Source organism: Malaclemys terrapin, chromosome 5 (genome assembly GCF_027887155.1).
Source record: "Malaclemys terrapin pileata isolate rMalTer1 chromosome 5, rMalTer1.hap1, whole genome shotgun sequence".
NCBI classification, from domain to species: domain Eukaryota; kingdom Metazoa; phylum Chordata; order Testudines; family Emydidae; genus Malaclemys; species Malaclemys terrapin.
Genome location: NC_071509.1, coordinates 33,204,471 through 33,227,384, shown reverse-complemented (window position 1 = coordinate 33,227,384; position 22,914 = coordinate 33,204,471). Strand labels below are relative to the sequence as shown.

Genomic DNA, 22,914 nt, shown 5'->3' with positions numbered 1-22,914 from the left:
CACTAGTAAACTAAGTAGCATAAAATATGCATCACATTTCTATACACCTGCTTAATTTTGTCTTTGAATCCTAGTTTACCTCCCCTGAGCTTTTTAATAATTTGATTGTGTGGGTTACACTAATTACAATATATTATGTTATTCACTTGTTTCACACATTTCCAATAACTACAACCTTTTTTCTGATTATGTTTTCTCCTTTTAATCTCATATAAAATAGATATTTCAATGAGGAGACATAATTATCCATTCAAACTTGAATTGGGAACCCTGTGTGCACAGTAGCACATCTACAGTTTATATTCCATTTTAAACTATGTTTTTCATCAATACAAAAAAATCACATTTTGATATTTTTAAAGTTCTGAAAGAAAATTCAGTGAGTGTAACAAAAGTACTTTGCACACTTATAAAGCAAATTTCATTAAAAAAATTACATATGCTAGTTTAGTAGTCAGTGCAGTTTGGTTTTGGTTCAACATTAAAAATAAGATGATGGATTTATTTGTAAACAGTGGTATTGTGTTTGAACGGTAGCTAGCTTTCCTAACGATATGCACACTATTAGTCATAATAAAATAAACCAATTGTACACCAGCCTGGCAGGGTGGTCACAGAGCAATGAGCTACTATATGAGGGTGAGAGTTAACAGGGGTGGGCAAACTTTTTGGCCCGAGGGCCACATCTGGGTATGGAAATTGTATGGCAGGCCATGAATGCTCACAAAATTGAGGGTTGGGGTGTGGGAGGGGGTGAGGGCTCCAGCTGGGGGTGCGGGCTCTGTGGTGGGGCAAGAAATTAGGAGTTCACGGTGTAGAAGGGGGCTCCGGGCTGGGGCAGGGATGTGGGGAGGGGGAGAGCTTTGGCTGGGGGTGCGGGCTCTGGGGTGGGGCTGAGGGGTTTGGGGTGCAGGAGGGTGCTCCAGGCTGGGACCAAGGGGATTGGAGGGCAGGAGGGGGATCCGGACTGGGGCAGGGGGTTGGGGTGCAGGAAGGGGTCAGGGGTGCAGGCTCTGGGCAGCGCTTACCTCAAGCAGCTCCCAGAATCAATGGCATGTCCTCTCTCCGGCTCCTATGTGGAGGCGCGGCCAGGTGGCTCTGTGCAGTTCCCGGCCAATGGGAGCTTCAGGGATGGTGCTTGGGTGGGGGCAGCATGCGGAGCGCCCTGGCTGCTCCTACGCGTAGGAGCCAGAGAGGGGACATGCCGCTGCTTCTGGGAGCCATGCAGAGTGGGGCAAGCCCCCTACTCTGCTCCCCGGCTGGAGCGTCAGAGCAGGGCAAGCCCCAGACCCTGCTTCCCAGCGGGAGCTTGAGGGCCAGATTAAAATGTCTGGCGGGCTGGATGCAGTCCCCTGACCGTAGTTTGCCCACTCCTGGTTTAGGATCTGAGTGTGGTTCTGAGCAGCAAATTGAACCCTTAGGAGTATCTTATGTTGTTTTTCAATGACCCATTCCCACCCATTCAAAGAATGGCACTAACAGACTCGGTCCACCCTTCACCTCTCTATAGGAGGATTTTCTGTGATGGGGGCAGATTGTGTGTGGGGGAAAAGAGCGAAAGAGGACAGGAAATGAGGAGGAGGAAAAACAGGCATATCCTTCAGCTACTTAAAATTAATCATGAAATACTAGTGCTAGGAATTGATATAAATATGTAATTCAAAATGATGGATTAGAATCTCTTCCATTATTGGGTTAAATCAACCTTGTGTTTTAGTGACATTAATGTTTTGACAGAAACCCAAAACATAAGGTTACTCAAAATTAAGGCTGCATATATCTCCATTAACTTTCTCTGTTGCACAGCCTCATATCACTGTGTGATTTTTTAGATGCAGTATGTGCTGTAACACTTGGTCACTACAATGATAAACAGGAGGACATCACAACCTAATGTCTAGCAGGACAATTCATATAAGAAAATTAAATAGGTATTTTAGAATCTAGAAAGCATTAGAACAGAACCAAAGTAGGTCTTACACCTGTTGGGTGCAAGTTTTATTAGGAGACCATCTCTGTAAAGCAAGCCATTTTTATTGGTCACCAGAGAGGATGCATATGGTAAGTTTTAGTATATTTGAAAAAGACAATGTTTACAGTGTTAATGGTCTGTTCTTGTATCACTGTCTTCTGTGCAAAGAGCTGTATTTTTACCTTTAATAGCATTCATTTGACATATATGGAGAAACAGTAAAATGCCTGATCTGAGGATTTAGGGTAAGCTTGCTAAATGTTAACTATATCATTTCTCTGATCACGTGCATACACTGAAATCCATGCACCTTTAAAGAAAAGAAAAGCAAGAAACCAAGGTAAGTGAAAATAGGCTTAAAAGACAACTGACCTTTTTCCACTTCATTCAGATTAGCAGCTTGCAGTGACAAAGACAGAAGAGACAAGAGACTTTTTACATTGTAATACAACAGCACATTAAGCTAATGCACAACTATAGCAGCAGAGAGGTTTGCATAGCAAAGTGAAGCAAGCTTCAATTTTTTACCTACAGCAGAACAAAACAAACAAGAAAAGTAAGAAGTATGTGCTACTGCTGGCATAGAAAGAGTTGCGCTGCTAGACCAAGGAGATATGTGTTCTAATGACATGGTAATGAACAAGAGAAATGATCAATTTTAATTTCTAGGATGTACATGTAATGACCTGACAGTCATTAGATTTGAGGATAAAAATGAGATGATAATTAAGAGAGCAAGGCAAAGTTAAAGAGTGCAGGACATAATGTGAGCAACTTTACATGTTATTCATCAGCAACTCCAGGTCTCTTCTGATCCTGTGTGCTTATTGTGGGTTTCAAGGTTACATTCTGTGACATCTTAAGAATGTTTACAGTACAACACACATACCATACTTGTCTTTGACAGTGTGATGATAGTGTTAACTGCAAAGCACAATCTTAACTTGGCAGATATGGAATTGTCACTATTAAGAAAGCCACAGCACGTTTTTCAATTCCATGCCAACTGTTAGACAAAGATATCAATATTCAAAATGTGGCAGGAGAGATGCACACATTGACAGGTTTTGAGATAGAACACCCTTCACAGTATTTTTGAAAGTTTACCTATACAGGAAATTGCAGTTTCAGAGATAATCTTGAGATCCTATCAAGCCTACCATCCCAAAAAATAAACTCGAGCATGAAAAATTTACATTTTAGACTGCCAAATTCCGAACAACATTTTCTTTATCCTGTGTAGAAATATTAAACTGTATTTACAGACAGCCATTCACTCAAAAAATATTCTGGCATGGTGCAAGTCCACATTCAGTTGCCATGCACCATGAAATCTTCAACACGGACAGATCCAAGAATTAATAGAACAGAACAAGAACCGCAAGAATCTAATTGGAAAAATATAACCCAAATTACTAATTAAGTCTTAGAGAAGGAAGGAATTAAGCTTTAAAAAGTGGTGTAAATCAATGTAACTCTACTGAAGTCAATGGTGATCTAGGGTGTATTACACCAGCTGAAGATCTGACCCTACATTCCTGTAACTGTTCACTTCAATTGATTTTACAGCTAGTTCTGATTAGTAGAACACTATCAAAATGTTTATAAGAAATTTATTTTTCTGTGTTAATGATGGTTTAGATGACTAAAATAGATATAATTTGAACAAAATGATTTACACTTGTCACTGTTTATACTCTGGTTACTTATGGCATTTTACCCAGTGAGGACAATAAAAACAGATTAGTCAGTTTCACTTTTGTTTATAGTCAATTTCAATTTTCAGTTCTCACACATTAGAAGAATGCTGAAAGGCCTGAATTGCAAAGACTACGGAGAAATGTTTTAAATACACCTGGAACATTGTTAATAGTTTTTTTTTCCTTTAAAAAAAATTATGATACTGTTTCTATTAAGCAAGCAGTATCTCCCACAATTCTAATTCTGGACATTCTGGGCTAATCTCCTCTCTCTGCAACTTCACAGAGGTGAACCAGTCTCTGGCCAGGCCTTCTCTGCTCCTGCTTGCCACCAGATGAGTTATTCCCAAACTGTGAAATGTGCATAGCCTCATTATTGACAAATATTCCAGAGATAATGAAACAACTATGTACATTAGATCAGGAAGGACTGTCCTACGGTAATGATTCCACCTAATGGCTGATCCTTGGCTCATGAGCCATCTAGGGTGCACAGAATTGTGCAAGATGCTGCTTGCAAAAAGGAAATTATTGGTAAGAAAATTTCCGTTCTGCAGCCCAGCATCTCCCACAATTCTGGACGTCCGGGAAGTAGTGAGCAGTGATCAGATATAGGGAGGGTTATGAAAGAAGAGCCCTTTTTATGAGCTCACTCAAAGGTCCATATTATTGTAGACCACTATCTTCAGGCCCTTCTGCCAAAGGACACATCTGTGGAAGATAGAAAGTCCACCTTGTAGTGCTTAATGAAGGTATTAGCTATAGACCAAGTGGTCGCTTTGCAAATTTCCAGAATGGATGCACTTGCTCATTCTGCCATGAGGTTGCTAAGGATCTCGTGGATTGTGCCTTGATGCCTTCTGATACAGGAAACACTGATGATGTATAGACTTCCACAATACATAGTCTAAACCATCTAGTGATGGAGGACTTGAAAACTCTAAGTCCCTGGCATTTTGTGTGGAAGGACAAGAATAGAGAGTCCGATCTTCTCATGGACTCTATATGTTTGAGATAGACTTTCAAGGCTCTTTTGATATCTAAGCTTGGATAGCTACTAAGAAACAAGTCTTAACAGATAAATAAAAGGCCAATGGTGAAGTCAAAGGCTCCTCAAAAGAGATGGCTTGCCAGGGTCCTCAAAACCAGAGGTGGGTTCCATTCTGGAAAGTGATCTGACCGTTAATCTGGCTAATTGGACTACTTGAAGGAATCTTGCTATCTGTGAATTTTCTGCCAGAGAGCCCGAGGATCTTGCGAATAAGCACTCTACTAATAGTGGACACCTGACATACAATGGTACTGGGTTGAAGGCCTCTTTCTATGCCTTCCTGGAGGAAGTACAGAATGGTTAGGATTCCAGGATTTCCAGGATATGCATTGTGCTGTGCACTTGTAGAATCTGACCAGACAGAGGAGTATTTTTATAGTCTTCTAGCCAAAAGCAATGCCTTAATGACTCTAGATGGCAGACTAAGACCTTCCAGCGCCTCCCTCTCAATAGCTTTGCAGTTAGTTGAAGCCATTTTGAGTCCAGATGAAGAAAAGGACCTTTATGAGAGGATGTCCACTCTCCACGGAAGCTGGTGTGGGAGATCCAGTTAAATGAGGTCTGAGAATCAAGGTGTCCTTGGCCAATGAGGAATTATAAGAATTACCATCGCCTGTTCTCATTTTATTTTCTAGACCACCTTTCCCAGTAGTCGGAAGGGTGGAAATGCACATAGTAGGCCCTGCAGCCAACTATGCAACAGGGCGTCTGTCCCCATGGCTCAAGGGTCTGCCTCCCTTGTGAAGTATTTTGATCTCTTTGCATTCCTAGGATTCGTGAATGGATTGGTTGAACAGAGGCCTAAAGTCTAAACAATAAGTTTGAAGTGCTGAGATCCCTCTAGGCTTTCCCCTGGGCCTCAATTTCACTGTTTTCCCTTGGAGACTCTATTGTCCCTTTGCTGTTACCTGTGTGAGGATGAGGGGCAAAAGGCGTGCCTCTGTCTGAAGGCCAGTCTAAACTCTCTCCTGGAGGCACTTAGTCAGGAAGGGAGAGATTGTTTGGATTTTGCTACAGTCAGCCACCACCTTCTCCAGATTTTCTCCAAAAAGAAGAGAGCATATAAATTTGGCAGTGCAAAGAACTGTCCGGAGATGGAGACATAGATAGTGTATGGCTCTGAACTAGAGACAATGGCTCTGGCTGAGAAGCTCATTGCATCTATTGAGGCGCCAGCTACAAATGCTGCTGCTAGGGAGACTTTCTTTAAAATGGAACCAAAGTCAGGACGATCTCTGTCCTTAAGGGCTTTGAGATCTTGCAAAGCAGGTAGCTGCTAGGACGCTCAGAGAGTGGTGGAGCAGGCTTCAAAGTCCTTTTTGAGAATGGCCTCCATCTTTCTATCCATAGGATCCTTGGGGCTAATCATCCCAGAGGAGGGATTCCACAATGCCAACAATAGAGCCCTTAGATTCTTGAATGTTATAGAGCCTGAGGTCGCTCTTGTTAATGTGCTTGTCCTTATCAGGCTTGTTCCATTCATCCCTAATCACTTCCTTGAAGGAAGAAGGAAGAGGTATTGCTGCCTTGGGGAAGGCTTTTGAGACAAGAAATTTACTCTAAAGCTTACTCTGACGAGACTCCTCAGGTTGGGTTTGAATCATGAAACAGCCTTGATGCATGTAGCTTTACATTTCTTAAAAAAAAAAAAAAAAACACCTTTGCTGTATTTTCCCCCCTATTCCTGTTTGGATGCAAAGCCAGACTGCTCACCTTCCCCAGTGGAGGAGCGAAAAGAGGATGAGGAGGAAAAGAAGACAGAGGACTCGTATCCAGTGGTGAGCTGGAGCCGGTTCGCGTGAACTGGTTGTTAAATTTTAAAGCAGTTTTAGAACCGGTTGTTAACCTGCTTTCCTGCGAGGGGGCGCTGCAGCTTTGATGGGCTCTGGCCGGGAAGTGATGTAATTCCTCCTCTGGCTGCCGGGGGCGCTGCACTGCGGGAGCCATGTGGGCCGCCACCTGGCCCTGGGCACGGGCCCTGTTGCTGCTCCCCCGACCCCTGGCCCTGGGGCTCCCGCTGCTGCCTGGTGGGTCCCCGGCTGCTCTGCTGGGCCGCATCCTGCTGCTCGGGGTGCTCCGAGCCGCTCTCCCCATGAGTACCCACCACCCTGCCCGCAGCCAGCCCCTGCCTCCAGCCAGCCCCACACCCCCTGCCGCACCCCCTGCCCTGCCTGCAGCCAGCCCCGCACCTCCTGCACTGTCTCTAGCCAACCCCTGCCGCACCCCCCTGCCTGAAGCCAGCCACCCTCCTATCTCCAGCCAGCCCCATACTCCCGTCTCCAGCCAGCTCTGCACCCCCTACCCTGTCCGCAGCCAGCCCCGCATCCCCTGCCTCCAGCTAGCCCTGCCACATGCCCCTGTTTGCAGCTGGCCCCACATCCACTGGTGCCCTGCAGTTCCCAGGGCAGTAACCCTGCACACTTGCTTCAATGAGGGGGGCAGGGAGTAGCTGGGACCCAAACATGTGCACACCCACACATGCGAACATACAGCAGATGTGAAAAATCGAGACGGGGGTGGGGGGGTAATAGAAGCCTATATAAGAAAAAGACCCAGAAATCAGGACTGTCCCTATAAAATCGGGGCATCTGGCAGGGACCCACACATGTGAAACAGAGCTCAATCTAGTTCAGGCCCATCTCTTTAAAAAAGAACTTTAGGGAGGGTTAACATACATCCGTATTTTCCCGAACATGTCAGGCTTTTTGGTTCTTAAATCGCCGTCCAAGAGGAATTTTTAAATTTTAAAATACGGGAAAATACGGACATATTTTTTATTGTTAAGTATGACTCCTAATAACTCAATGCATTGCCACTTCTTATGGAGAAAGGTACAAAAAATACATACTGTGGCATATCCCTTGAATCAGAACTTTTTATAGGGAACCCGTTGTTAAGATTTTAGCAGCTCATCACTGCTCGTATCTTTTTTTGGGTGTGTGTGTGATTTTTCCTTCTCTTTTTTGCCTGTTTACATTTTTGAATTGTTTAGCTTGTTTCAGGAGTGTAATAGCTCTGCTGTGGCTTTGGTGAGGCCTTTTGCAGCTTGCCTTCCTTAGGGCCTGAAGCCCCCACAAGAGGTTTGATTCAGAATCCTCCCCTGCTGAGTCCCATTCCCCAGCAGGACAGTGGGACTTCTTGTCCAACCTCTCCTGGTTGGCTTTTGAGAGAAGGAAGTTGATTAGATGCCCTGCTTCTTTCTCCAGGGCACTCAAAACTCACTTTCAGAGGGGGGTTGGTGGAAGGACTTATGGCCCTACAAGCCTCCTCACTTTGTTCTGAAGGAGTTCCCTGGGACTTACCCCCAACTTGAGCAGTCAAGGTCCTCATCACTTTTGGAGCCTCACCTGCTGGGATTCCTGGTCCATTTTCCCCACTGGAGTTGCATCTGCCTGGGTGGGTTGGGGACCCGACCTGCCTGTCCGACTGGTAGCCCCAGGACCTAACAGAGTTGGAGTCAGTTGTCTGGGTACAGACTGGACACAACTCACTGTCTGCCAAGCCTGGAAAAGCTGCCTCACAGACAGAGCAGTGCTTCAATTTGACCCAATATTTTCTTGGCTGTTCTGCTTTGCCTGTACAGGGGCAGAGGACCCAGCAGGGAGATGCTGAAGTGGAGACTCAGGGAAAGTTAAATCTCTGAGGGGCTAACCAACCAAGGGAGGAGGAGGAATGTCGGCGAGGAAGAGCACTGCTCCCCACTGCCCAAAAAGTAGGCAGAAAAAGATAAAAAACAGAAGAGTGAGGGTGTGAGCAACAAAAACTGCCACTGTCTGCTGCCACGAAGAATATGGTGGCAAGCTGAAGGGTGAGTGGAAGGGGTGGAGCATGGCCAGAGAGTGCAATCCCAAACACTGATCTGCCTCTGTGAAGCTGCCGAGAGAGGAGAGCTGCCCAGATATCCAGAAGTGTGGGAGACAATGGACTGCAGTATGTAGAGACTGCTGCACGTGAAATTTACAAAGTTCTTCATGCAGATTGAGTTACTTAGACTGAGATTTAGTTACTTACCTTTGAATCAGGCAGAGAACAAAAAAATCAAAAACAATTTGTGACTTTAACTAATTGTAGCATTGTTTTACACTACTGTTTCCCCATTCCCCATTCTCAGATCTTGACATGGTATGTTAGCTGTACAAAGTTATAATTATAACATGATAGGCTTATTTATTTATTTCAAACTGCAGGGTCAGTTAAGGTAGGACGTGAAGTCATTGTACATTGGGTGAAATCACAGTAGCTGATTTTACGGTGTATAGAGTTATATATACCAGGCAAATCTGGCCATATATATTTAGAAAGTAATTTTTTGGGGGGGGGGGGCGAGGGACAGGATGAGGAAAGCCTGAGAGGTATTGAAGTATTTTAAAATCTTGACCATAATCTCTAAATACAATACAATTAATAGTACAGACCTTATAAAATTGTTTGGCCTTATTTTCAGAGATGTTGAGAACCTACAGTTCCCACTGACATCAACAGGAATTGTGAATAAAGTACATCTCTGAAAACAGAGTTAATTGTTTGTAAGAGTTAAAGTTATTCTTTTCTTTAAACTAGCCTTAAAGCAACAACAGAACCAAATCAAAGTTTTGATTTAGAGAAACCAGGATAAAGTTTTCTTCTTAGAGCCATTCTGTCCAAGGACAGAATGCTGCCCTCCACAGAAATGTAATTACCTGACATTTCCCCAAGGACAAGTCAGCCTTTTTGTTTTACAGTACTGTTTTCTGGTGTTTTGCCACCAGACTAAAAAACAAACAACTGCAACAGAAAATTAAAATAAAAACACATTACCAAGATTACTCACTTCCCAATCTGTTACATTACATTTCCCTAACTACGTACACACAGAGATACTTAAAAAGCAAAGCAGGACAGAAATTGTATAAAAATATACTTAATAATTTTATGCTATTACATAATTAATGCTAAAGATGTTCATAAAATAGTTATGGCCCTGTGACATTCCTGTCTCAGCAGACAGGACTGGAGCAGTCTAACCTATCTGGAGAAAAGACAGGTCTGAGACAAAAGCCACAAAACAAAAACAAACCAAAACACTGGTAACAAAGTTACTAGAGCTAAAAGCTCATGCACATGAGGTCTTAACCTTTTCCATGGATATACAAGACCTCAAAAGAGCTAATGCAGAAAAAGGTTTGCTAATGACACCTCGCTCTATACTTCCATCTCTTCCAATCTACTTGTGCAGTGGAATGACTTACCTAGTGGCTAATAGAGATTTTAAAATAGCTGACAGCTAGGTGGTTAAGACTCAGCTCAGATAAGACCGATATAAGGATTACAGGAAAAATGCCAGACATATATGCACCCTTATTCAGGCTGGGGTTTGGCTACCGTTTGTTTCTAAGACTTACAGCTAGGGATTCTCTTGAATCATCAGTTGCTCCTAGATATACTGATAGTAGCAAATGGCAAAAGAGTGTTCTGTCATTTGTACTTAACAGAACATTATGTCCTTTTCTTTTAGATGTGGACCTCACCGGACTTATTCATACCTTTGCTATTTCAGTTATTGTAATTCACTCTGTATGGAGCCACACCACCAAGTCATTTGGAAATTGCAGATAGTGTATGAATGCAGTTAACTGACTTATAAGTGGTATTTAATGCACAAAACACATTTCCCTGAGTTCTGTGACCTGCATATGTTGCCAGTTGATTTCCAGGGTGCAGATTTAAAGTTTTGGCTTTAACTTTTAAAACCTAAAGTGGGGGTGTGGCATTCAAGTTAATATTGCCCTGGCTTACACAGAAGAGGGTTGGTAGTTCTTGGCGAGGACCTTTGTTTCTGGAATTCACTTCCCTCTTTGGCCATCCACCAGAGCCTAGATTTAGTGCTTTTTAGAGCATGCTGCAAGACTCACCTGTTTTCTCATGTTTTTTTCTTAGGGGCAGGGAGACCAAGTGGGATTATGGGATATGACGATTGAGTGGAGTTTATTCTGGGGTCAGGGCAGTTCTTTAAATACTTTGTGTGTTTGATTATGAGTTGTGTATTTAAGCTGTATATGCACCTAGCAATTTACTGATACACAGTGAATGCATCTCAATAAATAAAATATCCTGCTTCCTGTTCTCTAAAGTTCCTGATTTTCAGGATCTTCCATTCCCACTTTCCAGCTGAGGCCACAGAGTCTGTAAGAGTGACTACAGCAATACAACTGGAGTAACCACCCTTTATATGAGAAAGGAATGATTTATACCTGGCCTCCAACTGACACTGACAGGTGAACAGCTACAAGAAAAGATTACTGGGGAGCACGTGTGTGTGTGTGTGTGTGTGCATGCTGGGGCTGAGAACAGAGGGAGATAGATTACATTCCCTTGTCACCACTATGTTTTAGTGTAGGGGGAGCTCTTGCCACAACCGTTGTTCTGTTCTGGCAAGGTGTGAGCTCTCTGCTCAGTTAATATTTTGTGGAGGTGAAGGAAGGAAACCATAAGGGTTGATCTTAGATCTGTACAGCTCCTACTTTTTTCTTCTTTCCTTGGCTGTCCTCCACTGGGCTTAGCTGGACCTTAGTGCTGGTGAAGACAATTTTATCTTTTAAATTAAAATAAAATTTGAATGATTTTTAACTTTCAAAATGTTATTTGTTAATACAAAAAAAATCAATGAATGAACATAAAAAGTGTGTTGATGCAGCATGGTGTGTTGGTGGTGTGTGTTTTTTGTTTGTAATTATACATTTTACCAAATAAACCAAATAAAAGAGTCACAGTGTGAAATCCTGGCCCCATAGCAGTCAATGGCAAAACTTCCATTGACTTCAGTGGAGCCAGGATTCATCCACAAACTTTAAAACATAAGACTATTCATTTACAATCAGTGTTAAATTGCCTGTGTTTTCTCTCATATTCCTACCAGTATATTCAGGTGGGCAAAGGCAAGTGTAGTTGTTAATTCCATCTACACAGGTAGAATTATTTTCACAGTCATTGTCTTCGCAGTCATCAACATTCACTTCACAGTTTTCACCTTCAAATCCATCTGCACAAGTGCACCTGTAAAAACAGAAAATATACTTGCTTATAGTGAATCATCAGCAGGGGAGATCAGACAACTAAACATATAATTATAACATTAGTTATTAAGCATTATATCATATATAAGAGTGTTCTTAAGTTTTTTTTAAACTGTATAACACTGCCAGTATTTTTCAGAAAATAATTTTAATTAAATATAGACCTATCCCCTGCATTTCAAAACTAAATGTTTCCTTCCCCATTTATGTTCTTCTATTGAATGCATGCTACCTTTATATTATAGGACTGCTTATGAGTGCTGATCTCTAAAACTGATTTTTTAAAACATACAAAATATCGCCAAAGTATTATAATACATTATTACATATAAGGCCTTTATCTTGCAAAGATTATGCACATGCTTAACTTTACTCATGTAAATATTTGCAGGAGTAGAGTCTAATATGCAATATATATGAATGTAATACATGATAAATAAATTATCATTATATTATATATCAAGACTGTACACTCTTCAAGGCAGAGATTGTACCTTCTTTTATGCATGTTTTCACAGCATGTAGCATATTAAAAACAAATAATAAATAAAATAAAAACATAATATACACACACACACACGACACATATTTGTTATATAATTCAATGTAGCTATTATTTTTATATTGCACCCATAACTGTGATTATGTTGTTAATTGGACTTTGAAAACACACACAATATTAAAAAAGAAGAAAGATAGGTCAAATTATGAGGTTTCAAACTGTGACTGTGTCCCTTTAGATTCTAATTAAAACATGACTGTGGCATGGTATTAAAATGTATACAGTTAATTTTTAATTGGAAAGAGTCTAATCTTGGAACAGAATTTGGATATATAAATAAGGATAATTTCTTAATGAATTGCAGAATAAAGAGCATTTCTTTTTAAAGTGGCATTTCTAACAAGCTTGAGGAGTAGATTAGCATTCTAATGTGAAATTATTAGTCATTTAATAAAGAACTATATTTCATAATTCATGAAGTACATCTGGAGTAATTGTACTGTGTGATTAAATAACTCAAGATTTAAAATGCTCACAGCATGTTTATCTACTGGCACAGTGGTTCAGAATGAATCATTAATTTTCTGTTTCACTGGGATTTACAACTTATCATTTACATGCTGTCTGTTGAAGTAATACACACAACAACAGCTGAATTGTGAGACTTTTTCAGCAGGGATCTAGCTAGCTATTAATTAACATAATGGAGTCAATACTATGTTGTCTTACCCTGATATGCCTTGACTAATCACATTTTTTTAAACAGTTTTAAGGCACTTTAAGCTTTCTGAGGACAGAATTTTTTCCTAATACTTCAGAAGCCCTGAAAGACTACTGCTGTGGTTTTGTATTTATCAACAAATATCTCCTCTCCTCATTACTCTCTAGGATCCAAAGATTAATAGCCAAAAGATTTTAGTTTTCCTTAACAAGTAGTTCAATCTCAGTAGACTTTTCTTTTGTTTTTATTGATGAAAAAAACCGCTACCAGAATCCATCTTTTTCTCCTTCTTTTAAATGGCAAGTTCCACCATGTTGGCAAGGGTTACTGATGCAGGCATGAATTGGAATATCGCAGTCCTGGCCCTGGAACAACAAAATAGAAGATAAAATAAAACAAAAAAGACTGGTGGAAGCGAGCAAAAAGAGACTTCTTTTCATGACTGGGGAGAACAATGAAGCTTATATTTTCCTCAACTCTCTTCTCACCACCCAGTACATACCTTGAAACCATATGGGCAGGTACATCTGTAGAAGTCAACAGGATCATTGTTACAAGTGCCATCATTTTTACATGGATTTGATAAGCAGGGACTACACTTAGCAAGTATATTAACATCCACAGGCCCTTAAAGGAAATACACATTTGTTAGTCAGAAACTAACATCTCTCATCATTTCTTTATTTTTGACAATAAACTTGTGTTAATTTGCTTATTTTCTACTTATCCTGGTATTTCTGCATATTCCATATGCAGGGCTAGCCTTAACTTTTTTTTTTAAATCAAGATTGAAAACATTTGGCCTTCATCCTTCCTTTTCCAACACTAAGGGGAAAAAACATCCACTGAACTATTTCATCCTCCTTTCTCCCCAACTCTAAAATTAAATAAATCATTTGCATCTACCATCCTCACACCCTACTCTGTTCTGACGGAAATGAACAACACAGTCTCAGCTCATTTGGCTCTTAAAACCAGAATGTCACAGTTTTCTGACTTGTCCCTAGCGGTGTTACAGAAAACAGTGTTTTGTGCTGTTTCCATTTTGTTTTTTGTTTTAAACCATATCAACTGTACACCTGGAGGATCTAATGGCAAGCTCAGCAAGTGAAATTATCACCGGTTGCATAAGCATAGCGGTACCATGGGACCACAGCGCAGAGGTCAGTTATAGAATGATGTTACCACCCTACCCTCCATGAAACCTCCAAGTGAACAGCCCTCTATTCTAGCCCTCCTCTACAGAAAGCCATGTTTATGTGCAGCTTGAGATTGTGGACACTCGTGCATGTGATGAACCTACAAGCAATGTGACTGCACTGTCACTGCATGCATACGCCTACTGACTCAGATTGGAGCTGGTGTCCATGTTTCTGTTCACCTTCCCTGCAATTCAGGTGAGCACTGTTTGTTAGTTAGTGTATTCAAGTCCACACTAACAAAATTGAGCAACTAATACTTATGAAATCTGAGGTTTTGTAATGTCAATCAGCTAAGAAATTTGTTGTGTACTCCCCAGAATATTAAAATACTTCACAGTTGCCCTTTTTGAATTTTTGGAGCATCTTAAAAAATGTACCTTTTCTTGTAACTTTTTTTGTGTAGAAAAAAAATTCATCTAAACCAGGCAGAAATTATTTAAACAGTTAACTGGGAGCCTGAAAATTTCAAAACACATTTTTCCCATGATTCATTTTCTAGTTATGAGTTGGGTTGGCTGGATTTTTGTTACATGATTGAAGTCACAGGCTATTTTTTCTTTATATCCAATTAGCAGAGCCTAACCCATGGTTTGTCTTCGTAGGCCCGTGTGGGAGATGGGACCAAAAGAGAACAGAAGGGCAACTGGGTCTATCATTTATTAAGAATGCCTGATAAGTGTAGCCAACCATTGGCCCACTCTCCTCACTATCCAAGTTAAAGAAGAGTCTGTCTCAGAGTCTAAGTGAGGTGAGGAGGACTGCGTGGGGATGGAGAGCCATAGGGGGCCCTCCACGTTTTGATATTAATCTAAACTAAACACCAAAACTTTTGAGTTTCCTATGTTATTAAGTTTACATGTGGCTGTTCAATCCTAAGGCTGGTTTGCTGCACTATTTTATGTGTTTTCCTATGGTGAGGTTGGATTATTGTGTGCTCTTGAACAGTAAATAGTTATTATGAAGCAGATGTTTATAATGAGGAGTATTGTTTAATAAGCAATTTTATAAATGGGCAAGCTAGTTCAGTGCTTGTATCATAGTTATGCAATTGTAAAGTCGAGGCTTGTATTTGTCTTATTTCCTTTGTAGTCCCACACAAAGGGTAAAAAAAATTTAAAGCTGAAAATAAGAATATTTTGTTATTCTGAAAGTCACAAATAAGCAGAGGAAAGTTGAAAATTATAAAATACTCTACATCTCAATAGGGTAGGAAGCCAAAAACACCTTGTCTTTCCTCATCTCTATTATGCAGCTGAGGGACAGTTATATTCAGCTGCTTTGTTACAGGCAAAAAGTAATCTGTGCTTGCTTGGGTGGAACAGCCTGAAAAAGAAACATTTTTTTTTAAGTTCCCTGAAACATTGATGGTGCCTTGCAATAAAGAAGGCAAGTTGACATGTGACTGCTCCTTCCCAATATTATTTTACACAACTTTCATTTGCTAATCTTCAACCTGTCGCTATTTGCAATAAACATCCTGCATAAGTAACTTTCATTGAGTAATGCCATGGCTTCACATTGAAACTATTGGGAAGAGATGCTGGCTGGGGATCAGGCCAGGAGAGTTGTTTAAATCTGTCTGTTGCTGCTGGCCCTTCTGGCATGTGTCATGGAAGCCTTCTTCCCTTGGTGTAATGCAGGATTGGCTAACCCAGATGCAGAGCTGAACACACATCTTTGTGGGTGCTAGATCAACATTAAAGGAAAATTTGGGGGGCACAAAATCACCTAAAATGCAAAGAGACTTTTCATGTGGGGAAAAAAAAAAAGATCTAATATTAACAATAGCTTTGCCAGCGAATCAAAGACACTTCAAAGATGACTTTGGGCATAAGGCTGGAGAATTTTATCATTTAAAATAGTTCACTGGAAGGCTGTTTGTACCAAATAGTAAATACATTACAAATCATACTCCATGTTTTTCTTGCCAACCTGTGTGATAATCAAACATTTTTGGGGGGGGAGTTAAATAGGGAGGTTTTTTTTACAGTGAAGAAAACATCTATGGAAAGGAGCTGAAAAGCTATGCCATCATAAAGATATTGTAGAGTGTTCTAGCACAGAAGAAGCTGACAAAAGTTTACTCTGAAAACTGCTGGCGTTGGTGTGCTTTTATGCCAGAGCTTGTATGACAATGTAAAGAAATAAAAATAAAAATAAGCTACAGTAAGGAGAGGTGGTGTTTATTAGCAATGACACAAACTGTACATGGATCACTGACCATTCTTGACTCATCACCTTATTTCAAACAAGAAGTGTAAAACTAATTAAAGTTCCTGTTATACAGACAAACAACAGAGCTATGCAAGTTGAAACAAATGCCATAAAATTATCTTAAACGTCCTGCCTGAATGACTGTCAAAAGACTTGATGGTTAAATCAAGCAAATATGGAGAAAGTGGGATGTACTGATTAAAAGCAATTGGTAACTTATGATCCCGTGCTGTAACACTTAATCTTTACTTCCTCATCTCTGCTGTATATCTTACATATCTGACACACTTTCCTTTCCTGCTTATGTAACAAAATCTTACTGTCAACAATTTTGGTTATCTTAAAATTAAAAAAATAGTATCTATAGTTTTGATTCTTCTCTGAAGTTCTTTGATCTAAAAATCTAAATGGAAATCCTGTGAGAAGAGGCTGTTTTGGGAGATTTCTGGTAATCTGTAGTGTTGGATCAGAAATATCAAAACAGCAGCTAAGGCCAGTAAGTGTCACAGTGTGTGAAAAAGAAGAAATACCATTTTTTAATTATTTCAAGAAGTGTTTTGAGCTTTCGGTGAAATTTCTGTCAGCTCGTTTTATATAAGCCAGTTTACCGTACCCTAATTAGACAGAATCCAACATTCTAATTTTCATTGTATAATGTGAATTCAGCTCAAAGGATAAAAACACTATGTGAGTAAAAAAAGTAAATAAAATCTCATTTACAGAAGGCTATTACAAATCAAATAAATGCCAGTTGTCACCTTTAAGGCCACATCTAGAGGTCCTGCTCCTATTCCTGCTGATTCAATGGGAGCAGAAACAAATCCTACACTTTTCTTCTATATCCTCCTGCTCTCCTCCTTTATGCTGTTCTCAGTTTCCTCTCTTTACTGCTCCTTTCATCTTGGGTACATTTTCAAAAGTGCTTAACTGTTTTAGGAGCTGTAGCGGGGCGGCCTGGCTCCCAGGCGCCCCAGGAAGGAACGAGCCAGAACAGCCGCCACAGTGGGCGGGGCCACCACCGCCTGTCCCCGCCCCCCGGAAGTCAAGGGGCGGGACAGGAAGTATAAAGGCCAAGCCACAGCGCTCAGTAGCTGGCCGGCAGCGGGAGAGGACAGACGCTGGTGCCCGAGCTCCCGCGGGCCTGAGACTGCTGAGAGCCTGGTATCCTGAGGAGGACTGGCCGAGCCTGCCGAGAGCCCGGTATCCTGAGGCGGACTGGCTGAGCCTGCCGAGAGCCCGGTATCCTGAGGAGGACTGGCCGAGCCTGCCGAGAGCCCGGTATCCTGAGGAGGACTGGCCGAGCCTGCCGAGAGCCCGGTATCCTGAGGAGGACTGGCCGAGCCTGCTGAGAGCCCGGTATCCTGAGGAGGACTGGCCGAGCCTGCCGAGGGCCCGGTATCTGGAGGAGCGGTCGGAGCTCCCCCCCGCCGAGGGCCCAGAGGGAGCGACGAACCTACCTGCTACTTGGGTCCCGGAGGAGCCCATGATCTGCGACCCAGCAGACGAAACTCAGGAGGAACAGGTACCCATGGAGGAGGAGATGGGAAGTGGCCCGGGGATAGCAGACCCCGAACCCATGTCAGTGTGTTGCGGTCAGGATCCCCACTGACTGCGCGGCAGATGGACTGCTGTGGATAGGGCCCCGGGCTGGAACACAGTGGAGTGGGTGGGCCTGTGTTCCCCCCTGCCACCCCGCGCCGGGTGGCAGTCTCTCCTCCTCCCTGTCCAAGGGGCCTGGGCCTCTGACAGACTATTTGCTTGCTGCCCCCGCCCTGACCTAGGGCCTGGGCTAACCCAAACTGACCCAGCCCCTGCTACAAGGCCTGGGCCTCTGATTGACTATTGGTTTGCTGCCCCGCCCTGACCCAGGGCCGGGGCTGTTACTTGTGTGCTCAGTCCCTGCATAAGGGCCTGAGCCCTGAACTGTTAATTGTGTGCTCAGTCCCTGCCTAAGGGCCTGAGCTCTGAACTATCAATTGTGTGCTCAACCCCTGCCCAGAGGTCTGGGCCCTAACGGTTATTAGCTTTGTAGCGGGGCGGCCTGGCTCCCAGGCGCCCCAGGAAGGGACGAGCCCCACCCTGAAACTACTACAGGAGCCTAAGGACTTGTCTACACAGCAGGGCAATGCATTCTACGGGGGTCTGATTTCTAAAATACACTTTGTTGTGCATTAACTGGTCCATACAGACCATGCTGGTTTGAAACAGTACTATGTTAAAGCACACTGGAGAAACTTTGGTGAACACCAGCAGGATTTACACAGACCAATTAATTCACAACATATTAGTGTGCTTTATATACCACAGCCCCATAGAATGCATTACCCCACTGTGTGGACAAGCCCTAACTTACAATTTCAAAAGTGACTTAGACACGTAGAAGCCTACATCCCAATGAGACAGTAGTTAAAGTTGTGCCTGATTTTGCATTATAAATACTTATTTCAAATTGAAAAAATGGATTCACCTTTTTTAAAGCTATAGGGTTACAAAAAAGAAGGGGAAGTTTCAGATACTTCTAATTCAACTCTTGCTCAAATAACATTGTTTTTAAAAATATTTTGTGCCCACATTAAATTTTAATGTAAACATGAGCTAACATTTTAGAGTATCTGTATGTGTAGATATAAATGGAAATAAAACAAAGGTTGGTTAAGATAAATAATGTGAATGTCTGAGGCAAGACCGATAGAGAAAGAAAGGATATATCTTTCTACATTCTGTTGCTTAGCTAACATGTTTTAAATAGTTCTCAGATGTTTGTTTACTTTGTAAACCATAACAGCAGTGAAGGGGTAGCTCTAGGACCCAATTCTCATTTGCACTATGCCCTTTCACAACCTCTCTGCAAGTGTAAAGGGGGCTTCATGTAAAGAAGAATCAGGCCCATAGGCTACTGCTCAGTATTGTACATTATATAAAAGTCCCACAGTATGCGTATATACTTTACTCACCAAATAAATCTGTTAAATACTGAGGGGCTTTTGTATAATGTAGAATACCGAGCATGTAAGATACTTACAGTCTATTAAAGGAAAAATAATGTGAACAAAACCAAAATTAGCTCACAAAGAAATATGTTGGAAGATAAATTCTTTTTAACCTTGACTTAACTTGTACCTAGGAGGTCCTTTTATCTCTAATATATGATGTAATCCTAAATGTCCACACTGAGTTACATTTCAACAAAAGTTGTTCCTAAAGTCACCAACTCCAGGCCAATGCAATCACACTGCAGTGGTAACCATCATTTCAATAAGGTAGTTAATTTTCAATCCTAATACAACAGGCTATTTAGGATACCACGGTTATTTATATAGTGATATTGTACAACATATAACAAAGTATCACCCATAAACTCATCCAAGAAAAGAGGGGGGGAAAACAAACAGTAAACATGCATGTTTTAGGAAAGAAGTCTGCTTGAGGTACATGTAGGGAAGGTCAGAAGGTCTAGTCTTAACCAGATAACCCATTCAAGGGCTATTTACAACCTTACCTGGTGTGAGAAAACCACAAGGCCCTGGAATCTCTAGAAGCAGGGCATGGATTGTGAAAAGCCAAAAGTAAAAGATTGAGAGTCTGTTAGAGGTATGTATAAAAATAAAAACTAGAAAAAAAAATCCTAGGGAAAAATAGCCTAAGGAAAAATGTAATCAGGAGAGGTCCCTATAACTTAAAAAATAATTCACCAGCTTCCAATGATTCATTTATGTGAACGTTTACCACTCAGAAGGGATTTTCACTGGAAGAGTTGTTTTCCATTGGATAGTAACTAGCTGTTACATAAACCAACCTCAACAATACATTTTGCTTTCAATAGCAATCCAAATACTGATAAGAAGGAATTACCTGCAATTCTTGTTCTCTGAATACATACATTATAACAGATTACCATTCTTGGGTCTGTGCACCTACATGTGACCAAAGCAGAAACCCTGAACTTCAAAGTTCCAAATTCTTGGTTCCAGCAGGGGCATCTTGTACAGAACACATGTTCCTCCCAATGTCCCTGCTGCCAGATGCATTCTATGCAGAAGGATAAATTACTTATATATGAATGGGAAAAAAAACCCTGAATAATGAAGACAAAATGTGTTACAGGGCCTTCAACTCATTGCGGAGGGTGGTGATGACTGGTGATCTGTTATCATGTGCATCTTCACAGAATGGCAGCTGCGGGAAAGTAATTCTAAAGACACCCATCATAACAGATCCCCACTCTTGAGTGATAAAGAAGCTCCAGAAAATTTGCTATAAAATAAATACACCTGCAGGGGTGAAGAAAGGAAAAGCTGCAATAGGGAACAGAAGAAAGTACAAGCAAGATGAGCATACCTTGAACAGTAACACTAAAAGATGAATAGATCTAGATATATAGTGAGTGAGTGTGTGAAAGAAGACACTTCATACATTTTAAAGTATTCTTATTTTAAACAGAGATCATTAAAAAACCTGACAAAATTAACTGTAAAAGGAGGGGGGAGAAAAAGATCCCCCCCGCATACCCTACCCCTCTACACAAAGCCTGGAAAGAGTGTTTGTTGTACTAGTAGTACAGCACATCTCATATCCTGTCTAGTTATAAGCATGTCAGAAATAATGCTTCGCAAATGTGTATAGAGAAATCCATGTGGATGGTTTGCAAATCTCCTAGTCAGAACTAGATGATTTGTTTGTGGCAGCAGATTTGTCTCATAAAGAACTGGTCTTGACATGACCATAGAGTAATAGTCATGTCAGGCTATAACAATAGTTATCTTAGGGACAGCAAAGCATAATGAATTAGTGTAAAATTCAACACAAACAGGTTAGATGTCTAATAGCTTTAATTTACTAAAAGCCTAGTGACCTTCCGACAACACCCAACTTGTGGAAAAGAGCCTCACTGAGGTGAGCATGCTGGAAAATGGAAAAAGAAAAATGTCCTGATGATCAACAAAGGTAAAATTCTATAACTATTTTAGGAAAGAATGTAGGATGCATCTTTAGCACCACCATGTCTTTGAAGAATTTGCTAAGAGGTGAATCAGTCAATAGAGCTTGAAGCTCACTCAGTCTGTAAGCTTAAGTCACTGCCACAAGAAAATAGCCTTGCATGGAAAAACTGAGCTCACATTTATCAAGCATCTCAGGAGGAGTTATCAATTTAGGCAGGCTCACTTTAATAATCCCATATTTATGGTTCTTTTTATTGGGTGCTCCAAAGTATTTAACTTTAAGAATCTAAAGACGAGGGAGAGCAGCAAAAGTGCTCTACACATTTAAAAGTTTTAAGAAAAGAAAAGACCAATATGTAAAATAACAGAAGTCCTGTTTCACATAAGGGCCAAGAATTAGGATAGCCTAAGACCTTTGAGCCACAAACCTAGTCAGATTCATAAAAAAGACTGAACTGCTATATGGATAACAATAACATCCAGAGTGATAAAGTTAATGTGAACAAAAAGAGTATTGGTGAGGAGATAAAACATTAAAACAATCTCTAAACTATTAGGGAATAGGATGAGACCATCATGGAGGGCAATTACCCCACATTTCTCTGCTGTGGGGTTTCTTGCACCTCCCTTTGAAGCATCTGGTGCTGGCCACTGCAGGAGACAGGATACTGGATCTAATCAAGTTTGGCAGTTCCTATGATGCAGCACAAACTGCAAGGCTCACAGACCTAATAATCATGGAAATGTTTACAAGTTTTGCTGGAAATATTGAGAATGAAGCACCAGAGGTTAGTGAAACTATATTCTTAACTATATTAATAAGATAAGTGTTATAACAGTGTCAGTTTGAGACAGGTAGCAATGCAATTTGGGATAATACTTAACTGTGAACCAGAGAAGCTTCTTCTACAACTTTTGTCAGAAAGGAACTGGAAATTGGGACACTTACAAGAATTTATGCTGCGTAGGTTGAGATGCTCTTTGCTGGAACTAATGCCTTTAGAACTTTGAGTATGAGGAATATCCACCTTGGTCCTGCCCATGACAAAGGACCCAACAGTGAAGATGGTATGATGAATATCTTTAGAAAGTATGGGATTATTCTATCATTTCACAGTTCCACTATTCCACTGTAAAATTTCAAAATTTCACATCATAAAAAACATAAAACAGTACCTTGGCAAGTAAATTTTTTAGATGGAGTTGTGAGAAGTAGTTTATCTGCCATTTCTCCAGGACCAGCACAACGTGCAATACCGGGTTCTTTGTATTCTGACTTTACCCAGTCGGACAACCATTGCATGTTACAATCACAGTACAGAGGATTTGCTCCAATAGCACTGGGGGGAAAAACATAACAGTTTTATGTGCTTGCTTTGTATAACAAAAACAAATCTGTGATCAGCAGAAAACTCCTGGAAGCTAAATGCGCTACATGGATTACCTGGATCTTGGCTTTGAAACTAGGACTCAGCAACAAACTTTGCCAGAATGCTAGCCATTGTTCCCAGTTACATTAATATGGATTTTGGAGAACTGATGCTAATGAGCTCAGTATCA

The 22,914-nt window shown here is 41.1% G+C and overlaps 1 protein-coding gene across 5 annotated transcripts in view; it reads right to left on the bottom strand.

The window, feature by feature from the left end:
- SLIT2 (slit guidance ligand 2) overlaps positions 1-22,914 on the bottom strand; it is a 422,038-nt gene that overhangs the window by 35,557 nt on the left and 363,567 nt on the right. For all 5 annotated transcript variants that reach the window (XM_054030535.1, XM_054030533.1, XM_054030537.1 and 2 more), the window contains 4 exons: positions 22,531-22,694; positions 13,501-13,625; positions 13,266-13,363; positions 11,616-11,755 (listed from right to left, as the gene is read on the bottom strand). In XM_054030535.1, coding sequence (XP_053886510.1) covers positions 11,616-11,755; positions 13,266-13,363; positions 13,501-13,625; positions 22,531-22,694 — 527 coding nt within the window. The remainder of the gene's footprint in view (positions 1-11,615; positions 11,756-13,265; positions 13,364-13,500; positions 13,626-22,530; positions 22,695-22,914) is intronic.